This window comes from Rhamphochromis longiceps, linkage group LG17, assembly GCF_057381845.1.
Source record: "Rhamphochromis longiceps isolate RC_006_pf linkage group LG17, R_longiceps_female_GT1.1, whole genome shotgun sequence".
NCBI classification, from domain to species: domain Eukaryota; kingdom Metazoa; phylum Chordata; class Actinopteri; order Cichliformes; family Cichlidae; genus Rhamphochromis; species Rhamphochromis longiceps.
The window spans coordinates 16,481,660-16,493,706 of NC_140573.1; the positions used below are offsets into that span (position 1 = coordinate 16,481,660).

A 12,047-nucleotide genomic window follows, 5' to 3' on the forward strand; every position below is an offset into this window, starting at 1 on the left:
TACTTTTCATGAGTCTAACCATGTCCTGACTCCTGCTCTGTGGTTAGAGATGTGAGATTAATCTCCATCTTTTCATTCCGTCACTTATTTAAAAATAAATCCACCTTCTCCCACATGAGAAATAATAAATATGTGTGGTATGGTTCTGTCTTCTGAGGGCAGCAGGTGAAGAATTTTATAATTCAACAGGGCTGCATGAAAAATATAACACAATTCACCACATTTAGCCTGGAGCCTGAATAGCAGACTTGATCATTTGTATAATATAATGTATATCACTGTTTCTTAGCCCAGAGGAACATCATATTTTCTGTCTGACACAGTCATTTCTCGACTGACTTCGTTCCTCTTCGTCTGCTTGTGTGTGCTGTCCAGATCTTAATGATTCTCTGTACCAAGCCCCACCAGCATCCAGTGGACCTGTAGAGCTCCGCCAGTCTCTAGAATCAGGTACGGACCCCTTCAAAATAAGTTAAATGTTGGAGCAAAAATAATGTATAATAATGTATTCAGTAAATATTTACTGAAAGGTTTTTTATGAGGTGCCAGTTCAATCAAACGTCCAAGATAAGGCGGTAATGAGCTGAGTCTCAGACTCTGAATGTGACTGATTTGTCTGAGTATTTAAGGAAAATATTGCTTGACCATTCATATCTAAATGATAGAAATATTTTAAATCATATCACAATGAAAGTGATCATTCTCTTTACATCTCAGTGTCATGAGCTGTGTACAGGCAGAAACTGTGGACCCAAGGTGCAGACACTTTGAGCAGGCAGGCAGGGCAGACAGCATAGGATGAGGGAGACCACAACACAGATCAAAGAAAACACAGGGCTTAAATACACAGAGGGAGCAATCAGGGAATGGGAGACGGGGGGGAAACACAGCTGGGACAAATCAGGGCTAAGACATGGGAAGCAAAACCAAACACATTAACATGAGACACGAACCTTTAAAGTAAAACAGGAAACATAACACAGAGACGTGGACTTGACAAGGGGACACAGCTGACAGGGGAGACAGAGCAACTATGGAACACAGAGACATAAACTATAAGACAGAGAACTCTAAGAAACCAAAAAACTAGAAATTATAAATAATATCAAAATCAAAGTTCAATAATGATGTAAAACTGAAAACCCCTAACACTCAGAACCTGCAAAGATTCTCATATTGCCTCTTTGCATCCTCTAACTTACTCCCATCTTTGGCCAAAATTAACTATTGTCTCTGGGAATGGGCTTGACTACCAGTATGTCAGTGTCAAGTTGACAACTGCTGATCATATTTGGTGATGTGATGTGTGGTGATCACCAGCTGGAACCAGAAACATGTCACCAAACAGCTGATTAGTATGAGGTTGACATGAAAAAGGTTATTGTAACCAGTGTGTCAAAGGTAGCCCTTAAAACATTTTCCATTATGTTAAAAAGGGACAGTGCTCTTGATAAAAGTATCACTAAGTATCAGTATCAATAATGTTACGACCCGTCTAGGACCAGGCAATAACATGAGTGAGGCACTCGCTCCCCCCCCCCAAGACCCAAGCAGCCACAGGAAACAAATCCGTTCTTTATAATGCCATTTATTTATAAAGTGAAAAAGAGGAACAACAAAAACGGGAGTGTCAACACTTCAGGGTGAGCCAAGGCCAAAGTAATAAATAAAAACAAATCTACACAAATCCCGCACCCCTGACCTTACCAAAACAAAGTCAAAAATAAAGACAGAGTCTGACCTCCTTAACTAATTCAAAACAGGAGAAAACGGGTGATCAAAAGAAACGGCTGCTCACCCCTACCCACTCCACTTCCACAACTTTCAAGCCACACTGCAGCCAGTGGCTGCCACAGTTACACTGCTGGGTCATGAGGAGAAACACGAGGACCTCTCCCGCCATAACACTCCAGCCTCCTTTTAATGGGCGGGTCCTCCAGCTGGAACCAGTCACGTCGGGGCGGTGTATCCACGCCCCAATCGGAGCAGGGCCCTGGCACAGCTGAATTAACATAAAAAGATGCATCACCTGCACAAAACAAAACACATGAACATGCAAGTTCGGAACACTAAGAATATAAATACCAGTATTTGTATTTATAAAATCCTGACACTACCTATGACTTATTTTTTGACTCTTGGTGTCGGCATGGTAACTACTGCTGTACTCCCTGTCTGTCATGGAAACTTATCAGCACACTGTAAACCTGAGGAAATTTAAAATTTAAAGTTAATAAACGTAAAAGTTCAAGCATACAAATCTCACCTTTGTGTTCTTTTTTAATTAAGCAAAAGTCAAACAGGACCTTTGATAAATCAAAACTGTAATAAGTCAAAAGTGCCTCATTCAGCCATTTACACTAGCACCTTTTTCGACACTGCAGTGGTTTCTATCTTATATTCACATATCGGTGAACACATCAGAGAGCAACTTGGGTTTCAGTATCTTGCTCAAGGATACTTGACCAACCGAATTAGCTGATGACCTGCTCTAGAGTATTGTCTTTTATAACATCAAACACAAAGGAGCTATTCATTTATTTATTTTGTAGAAGGAAAATCTGCCCTTTACACTTGATAGCATTTAGTACCATTTTAACATTGCTGATGATTGTGGGTATTTCTTAAGAGTTCCTAATAGAAAAAAATGACCAGACGTTTCTTGCCTGTGTTCAATGAGCACAGAGTAGCCTAATACACGTCCATGATCAGTGATCCAAACACTGTGAGTGTAATATTCACAGGCTCTGGTCATGCAGAAAAGCTCACTTGCACGCATGTGGTGTGAGTAAACAGTAAATACATGGCTTTAATCTGCACCAACTACTTACAGTGTAGATATTTAGCATTTAGATTCACAGCAACAACAACATCTTTGATTTTAAGGAAAATTTCATGGAAGATGTTCACACATTAAATATTCTGTTGTAGGAATACTAAACTGAGGGAAATGAAATAATTGAATTATCGATAACTGGGGATCCTCCAAGCGCTTCTATCACAGACCCAATGGTTGGTAAAAAGATACCTATTTTATCTTTTAAGTACTTTATTGTGCCTTTAGGGGTACAAAAGCTTGTCTCATGGGTTGTATCTTTTAAAGTATTGATGTTGTGTCCTTAGGCTGGAGTCTAATCTAGCTGTCATAGAAAGAAGACAGGGTACACCCTGGATACACTCTGACATTATTAAGTCATTAATTAATTTATCATGCAGTTATTAAACGTGGGAGGAAATCCATGCAGATACAAGGAGAAGATGCGAAGTCCACACAGGAACATGGCAGCCAAACAGGAGAATTAAATCAAATTAAATAAGGGACTCTGACCCGAAGGATGGAGAGCCAGTCCAGACCAGGGGTATCTGGGATCTAACAAAGTGCAAACCAGAAAATATCCTGGGCATATACAAACTGTGGCACAGTGGTTCAGTAGTTAGCACTCCTGTCTCACAGGAAGAAGGCTCCTGGTTCCAATCACAGCAGGGGCCTTTTTAAATGGAGTACATGTCCTTGCATGGGTTTCTTCCAGATGGTACCTTTGCTTGAATCGCATAAAAGAATGTTAAAATAGTGTGCTTTTTACTGCTTGATAATATATTGTATATCTACCATTCTGTATACATAAATAGCTGGTGTTCCAGTAATTATTCTTATTGATTAGATTTCTCTATATTGTAACAGCATGGGCGAAAACTGTTTTTTAAACTCTATCACTATTACCAGTTCTTTCAGGTCAGATAATTATTGAATTATTGACTTACAGGCACCTCTTTTGTTTCACTTAACACTGACTTCACACAGGTCCCTTTTCTCTTCTTGTTCCACACCTCGTAGCAATAACTGCACAAACATGGTTGCTCTATTCAGAATTGTCCTGAATGCATTCAAACTGGTAAACGTACAATGACATGAAAAAGCATTTTGCCCCTTCCAGATTTCTTTGGTTTTTACATATTTGTCACACTTTCAGGTCATCAAACAAATGTTATTGTTACAGAAATATAACTTAAGTAAATATAAAATGCAATTTATTATGGGTAAGCATTGGCAGGAGTACCAAAATTTCTCCAGAGTAGAAACACATCTAATCCGGGAGATAAAAAGAGAGGAAGAGACTGAGCAAAAATGTGATCCATCTTTGACTTCTGTGGCAAAAACCTATGCCGACCAAAAAAAGAACATAAAGGCTTTTATTAGGTTTAGGGGCAATTGTCTGCTAACTATAGCTCAGTGGAGCAGATCATCTACTAGTTGGAAGGTTGGTGATTTGATCACTGGCTGCTGTAGTCTGTATGCCAACATATCCTTGCTGAACCCCAAGTAGCTGCCCTATTTGTTCATCAGAGTGTGAATGTTAGATAGAAAAAGCATAGAAAAAAGTGCTTGTGTGAATGAGGGATGTTGTATGAAGTGCTTTGACTGCTTAAGTAGAGTAGAAGAGTACAAAATAAAAACCATCCCATACTACACAGGGGCCATGGAGGTTTGCAATGTCCTATTCTTTTGATAAATGAAATCATCATTTTAAAAATATTTTTTATTTATCGAGGCTACCTTCATCTAACATAAAAATGTGTTTGATGTCATGCAAGTGTGTGCAAAATGTGCTAAAATATGCCACAAATGCTTTTTCACTGTACTGTATATGTAACTGTCTAAAAGCTATTCGGTTAGCAGACAAATAAGATTACAAGTGAAGCCTTCTTGTGTACTAAAATAGCAACATCAAACATTTGTTTTAGCTTGTGCACTCAATTGAAACTGAAATTATGTTTCTTATCTTTTCAAACAAAGTGACTCTTGCTAAAATTAAATGGGCTCTTCCTTTTGCTGTGTTGGTTAATTTGTAATCATCTGCAAGCAACAAGTGGATCATCAGAAAACACAGCTCCAAAACCAGGCAAAGTAGATAGTCAGGAAAAAAGACAAAACTTGGCCAAATTGTAGTATTTGAAGTTCAGTTTTGGCACCACCAGGGAGTGCTCTGGCTCTGTACTTTAATTTTGGGAGAAAGGGGAGGGGAGCTCACAAAATTACACTCTAGACTCCACTCTCAGTTGGAGCATGGTAAGCAGGTAGCTGGCCAGGAGGATATGAGACATTTATTCTTAGTTTTTGTTATTTATGCTTATGATAGTGGGTCAAAAACAGATATTTCATTAGTTCTTACCAGTATGGTGTGATGTTATATAAAGCTTATATAAAACTGAACTTTGCCCTAACACATGTCCACTCTCTGGCACATTTACATGGAATTATTATTGTTAAAATATTATTTTTATTGTAATAGCAAGAAGAATATTAAGATAATGGTTAATCGAGTGCACTCCCTCTAATTTTATATATTAGTAATATAATTTACAAAGTAAATCTTGAATGAAGATAATTCTAAAACTATTTAGAAATGTATTTTATGGACTGATGCAGAACTAATTTCGGTGTTTCAGTAGTTATGCTACCTGGAATCCTAAGAGGTTAGCACTAATGATGCTACATCACTATTATGTATTTTTCATCATTTATGTTATATGTTATTGTCTTTCTAAGTCTTAAAAGAAATACTAAACACACACACACACACACACAGCTATAAACATAGGCTTAGGTAATACATCATACTTTCAAAAGGTTTTAAAAAGACTGAAGACATTGGATGCTGAGCCACACAACATAGTAAATGGACTGATTCTTATATAGTACTTTTGTTATTTATCCGAGCAACACTCAAAACACTTTACACAGCTTGCCAGATACATGTGTATAGATACATGCGCACACACCTGAAACCTGACCCTTTTTAGACCATTACCATTGGGCCAAGATATGCACATATTATTGAATTAAAGAAGCTGACATATAGGCAGAGAAATATATAACAAAGCCCTGACATGCACACCCAGATATATGTTAAAGCATAAAGGGGCTGAATGACAGAAATTGCATGCACTCTATAACTGTGTTCTGTATGATATGTGATCTAATAGAGGTGGACAGAGTTTATAAATGGCCTGTATTTATATAGCGCTTTACTAGTCCCTAAGGACCCCAAAGCGCTTTACATATCCAGTCATCCACCCATACATTCACACACTGGTGATGGCAGCTACATTGTAGCCACAGCCACCCTGGGGCGCACTGCCAGAGGCGAGGCTGCTGGACACTGGCGCCACCGGGCCCTCTGACCACCACCAGTAGGTGAAGTGTCTTGCCCAAGGACACAACGACCGAGACTGTCCAAGCCGGGGCTCGAACCGGCAACCTTCCGATTACAAGACAAATTCCCAACTCTTGAGCCACGATCGCCCACATTTATATGGAATATAAATATATCAAAAGGTAACTTGTGGGGAGATTTGTGTTGACGTCTGAGTATGAGGTCATGTGAATAGTCATAAAGGAAGGGTTTGGATGGAATACTGAAGGGCACGTAGGGGTGGTATATGTAAGAAACAATGGAGAGAGAGTGGGAGGGAAACAAGAAAGGAAACACTGTCTTCCTCCGTGCCTCAGCATCACACACAGGAATATTTTTCTCTTTCAATCATGGTTTTGAATTACACACTCAGAAGAAATACAAGGCAAAGATAAAGAAATATAATGAATGAGTGTTTTTCTTTAAGTATAGACTGTCTATACTGCAATCACTGTGGCTGATGTAATATCACCTGTTGGCTTGTGGAATCCACATTTTGAAGCCTTAATGTTTAACTTTTGGCCACCACCATGTTAGCGTTTCACAGACCATATTGACAATATTTGGATGATGGAGTGGAGTACTAACTTATCAGCTAATGCAAGTTTGTTCCACAAGCTGCACCAACAAAAACTGTAGGGGGCACAGATATACGTGCCTACTAATTGGTATTACCTAAAAGAATAATAAAGTACTAGAATTTCACTAAACAAAACTAAAGAACAAACTTCTTGGATGGCCTGTACAACAAAGATTTGTTACATAGTTCTGTGAAGCAGGGTCCAAAAAGCAGAAACTATAATACCATTTTGAACATTCAGCAAAGAGCTAAGTTATGAAAAAATCTCATTATTAGCCACAGTGCCTTTGTTATGAAGATGTGACTATTAATAGAGCCCCAAATTGTATTTTGTACTACAAAGGCTGTAAAGATACGTTTTACCCCTGAGCCTTAATGCTGTATCGTCAACAAGAGCAGCCCAGCTGTATAGGGCAAAATATAAGGTGCACCCTGGACAGGTCCCCACCAATAAACCTAAACCCACCAACTGCATGTCTTTGGACTGTGGAGAAAGCTATCAGAGCGAACCCATCCAGACATGGGGAGAGCATGCAAACTACATACAGAAAGGCCTTGGCCAGATAGTGGATTGAAACCCAGGACCTTTTTACTATGAGGCAACAATGCTAACCACTGCAACACCCTGCTGCCCTATTAAAAAAAAAAAAAAAATTGACAAAGAATAGGCAACAAAGTCATGTTTGCTCTCATGGCAATCCAGTGTTCCACAGCCAGGAAGAAAACTGCATTTTTCCTCCTGTATCTGAGGTTTGACTTACGGACAAACTGTGGTTTGCACAGAAGTCCAAGAATAAAAACCCGCTCAGGGTCAGATCCTTGAACCCGTTCCTCTCAATCACGCCCCTCCAGGTCTCATTGTTGTTGCCCAATGAGCGTTGAAGTCTCGGTCGGTCCGCCAGGGCCTCAGCTCCTGGTCGCAGCCCGGCACACATTGCACCCGACCTCTACTGCCTGTGGGGCCTGGCGCCTCCTGCAAGTGGTGGGCCTATTGCTACAAAGTCAAAGGTTAACCAGGAAATATGCAAGTCTTGAAGGTCATATCCAAATCCTCTATCCATGTTTGTATACTGTGTATGGTAGTACATTTATATACTGCAATAGACTTAGATTGCCATGATGTACTGAGCGTTTCTCCTTCTCTCACTCCTTTTTCACTGACCATGTGTTTATACACTCAATTTAATTATGAGTTATTATTAATCTCTGGCTCCCTTCCAGAGTGTGTCTACCTCTTGTTGCGGCTTCTCTGAATTATTTTAGGGTCTTTAATTTAGAACATTAAGTGGCTTTAGGAGACTTTTGTTCTGATGTGGCACTTTGAAAACTAAACTGAATTGAATAACTGATAATAGTAAATAAAACCTTTGTTGGAACGGTGTTCTGATCAGTACGTTGCAGAGGCAGTGAAACATCAGTCTGCAGGAAGTATATCCAAGCTGCTTAAGTACTCTGCCTTCTCTGTTCTGCATTTGTGTTGCATGTTATGGAATAATATTATGTAACAGGGAGTTGTATATTGTACAGAAATTCTCACATTATTCCACAGCCTCAGATCCTGCCAACTGACATGATTGGCTGTGTGTGCTTTATTTGGTATGTTGCACGTGTACAGTATTTTCTTAGAAGAGTCAAAGTGAGCGTATAAGTGTCTGAGTTACTCTGAAAGGGTTTAGGAACATTACCTCATCAAATTGACATGTGATTGGTACATGGCCTGAGAGTTGCCATGGTAACAGCTAGCCTTTTTTAGCAGACTGGTTCTGCCGTGCCCACACAGCGCTCAGTGAGTTGGCCCAGTAACACTGTGTGTGTGCTGGAACTTCTGTATCTGTGAGTACCAGCATGTGTTTCACACCTGAAGAGTGACAACATCCATCTATCCATCTATCCATCTACCTGCCATTGCCACCCTGGCAAATGGTACACACCAAGAGTGATGCTTGGTTGTTGGTGTACCCTGCAGTTTATTTCCTCCTGCAGCTAAAACATCTTGTTTGAGATAGTGGATCAACTGAGGATTTCACTAAAAGCTATTATAAGCTGTGCAAAAGTACTTTAGAGTTTAAGAATGTTCTTTCTGTGAAAAGTATAAAAGTAGTAGTGTCTTTTTGATTTTATTACAATGGGAAACATCTTTATTTTGTATGTGTACTAGTATCTCTGGTGTGAGGCCTCTGAGTATGTGTGTTTTATGCTTTTAACTGAGTTTGAAGTAGTTGCTTGTGATGATTACATGGACGTGCTCAGATATATGCAAACACACAAACACTGTGCAATGGCACAGAGTGGGCAGTGTCTGTTTTGGAAATGATGACTCATGTTCACTTAAACTGTTACAGAATATTCTGCTACACAGAATATAAAACAGTGTGCATGGAAGCATAGAGAGACACTGCAGATAGATGAGGACATACTACTTTGTTATCTTTGCTCACATTTTCCCATGAAATTATTTGGTTGCCTCTCACAGCAACAAGCAATCTACAACACCGGAACTCTTAAATAATATTATTTCTTTTTGCATTTTTTTAGTGCTCTTCAGTCTCTCTCTGTCTTCCCTTTTGAACTTTTATGTCCTTTTTTATTCACTCATTCATCGCCATTCCTTTTCTTCTCCCTTGTGCTTCAGTGACAGTGGCTGCTGAGTTCAGCAAAACAGAAATTAAAATCGCTCCTCTACTCCATCTTTTTCTTCCATCTGCATCTTTCTATTCTTTCTGTCTCTGCTACCAGTTGTCTCCCAGTCTCTGTCCTGCTATTGGTTGGAAGTGATGTCATCATCTTCCTCTGGGGTCCGTCAGTAACCTATTGGAATCCAGTAATTTTACAGTCAGCAGCTGCACATACTCATAAACAGCTGATCAGACATTCGTTCACAGTGGATGTGTGGTGGAAACAGTCAGTCAGTTTGTCGCAAAGCATTTGGTAAAAATTGAGAAAATGGTTCTTTGGCTCCAAATACAGCAAGTATTTTTAAGAACTTGCTAGAGGAACATTTTATTCCACTAACACTAATTGCATTATATATTTATTATTTTTCACCCAAGAGGGAAAACAAAGTGTAGAAATATACATTCATATTTTCTTGCAGGTGTATTACTGACACTATTTTACAGCGGAAGAAATGTAAGAAATATTGTGTTCTTGAGAAATAAAGTAAGAGCCTAGAGGTGTGGTGTGCTTTTATAGGAAAGAAGAACCTGTCAGAGACATCTAATTACCCTTCATTCTGTCATTAACCACCCCTCACTCCCATCTTAAAAGGTATTATTGATTGGCCCACCAAAACAAACAGAATTTATAGAGTAATTTCTCTTGTCACTTCATCTTATGGTGGCAGCAGCATCTGAGCTGATCTCTGTGTTCCAACCAATGACTGTATAAAGGTTTTTTACACTCATTGGTTGTAACAAGCTGTGGCTAATGCCATGACACCTCTGAAAAAGAGATACTGAAGGCTAGACCTTTACTCAAAAAATAACTATTTCAATGAACATAAAAAATAATGAAAAGGATTTTCATGTGATTAAATTAAATTTATTTTAGCATTATGCAATTCTGTTATTCAAATTTAATGTACTTGAGTTGGACCAACGTAATTAAATAATGATGAATCAACTTATTTACTCCAGTTGAGTCCAACTTAATTTAGCTGAGTTGACCCAACCCATGCAAATGAAGTTAGTCTAACAAAAATACTTAATGCTAATAGAAAGTAATAGATTAATCTGAAAATCCTTCCCATTATTATTTTAAGTTCATTTGAAGAGTTATTTTTGGAGTGTCCAATAAAATCTAGAGTCTGTTTAACATAAAACTTGAATGGCTTTATAACAACTTTCACGTAGCTGTCACTCCATCCATCCTCTTATCTTTATCAGAGTTGCAGGGGGGGCTAAAATATAACGACCACCCAATTTCATCTTTTTGAGTGTTCCAGGAGAGATGGAAATTGCAATGCTGTACGTTTTCACAGACAATCAAAACAATTGTGTTTGCGTAATTTGCAGAGTAAGAAAAAAAGGAATTGAATGTCAAGAGACACTATCAGACAAAACATGCTAATTCACATTTCCTATCAGAGAGCAACCATGCTGAAAAACCTTTCACAGAGAGTGTTTATCAAAGACTGTGTTATGAAATATGTGAATGAAAAGTACATTTATTTTGTTCAGGCTTGAACACACCTAATCACCATAATAATACAAACGGTTGTATTATAAAATGTTTTTTTTTTTTTAAACAAAAAAAACAAACCCCCACAGTTTTTATGTTTCGAAAAAGGAATGAATGATTATTGGCCCCTGAATGATTTTCCATTAATAAATCTGGCACACTTGAAAAAAAGTCTGGATACCCCTGATATAAGCCATGACAGCATGATTTCCCAAACTTTAACCTTTATTGGCACCATATATTAATACTGTAGAAATTAGTTAGTTTCTAAATATAAATCTTTAGTGGTAGAAAGTCAGAGACAGGTAAAATTCATATTATTCATAGTTATATGATATAGTTTATATTCAACCTGAACAGACTTTGACTTTTAGGGCTGATACTGATACCAAAAACTCTGATATTACTATGGCAGCCAGTTTTCTTTATACATGTATATTTATTTCAGGAATATGTTTTGCAAACTGTTTAGCAACTTACTGTAAAGACAGTGACCCTGCTCCACTGTCTGCTCAGCTGTTATGCTATTCTGCTACGTGCTGCAGACTGTGCTTTGCTTGATATACTAGTGTCATGCATCAATATCTACTATTTTCGAAAAAATGCATCCATGTCCTCTGTACTGAAATCTTTTCATGTTTTCCAGTGTAACCAGTGGGGCTTTTGGGGAGCTGACACTCACAGGGGATTGATGTTTTTGTCAGTGTTAGCTAAAATCATACTGAAATGTGTTCTTCTCAGCAAATATAAATCCTAAACCAAAATGCTGCATAGCAGTTATGAGGGGATTTTTACAGTTCTGAAAAGTTAATTGGATCAATCTGTGTTTCAGCGATGGACTGTTAAGCAGCTGTCAAATCATTTTAGCAAATAGTCTACAAAGAGTTTGCACAAATTAGACTGACCATAGCTGTGGCTTTCTGATCGCGTACTCCTATGGGAGAGCTTGTTCTTGGAGCCACTTTTTTTTTTGCTCTTCTCATACTGGAGATTCCAATGCAAAGGGCTCATTGTATTTTTTCCCCAGACTGCCACTGGCAATCACATTAATGTTAGTATTTGGAAAACAAAGGAAAAGGAAAATGTGCAATAGG

The 12,047-nt window shown here is 38.5% G+C and overlaps 1 protein-coding gene across 1 annotated transcript in view; it reads left to right on the forward strand.

Annotated features, from left to right (window-relative positions):
• Positions 1-12,047, forward strand: part of LOC146649471 (phosphatidylinositol 3-kinase regulatory subunit alpha-like) — a 103,872-nt gene that overhangs the window by 71,851 nt on the left and 19,974 nt on the right. The window contains exon 4 of the mRNA XM_085386099.1: positions 376-450. Coding sequence (XP_085242225.1) covers positions 376-450 — 75 coding nt within the window. The remainder of the gene's footprint in view (positions 1-375; positions 451-12,047) is intronic.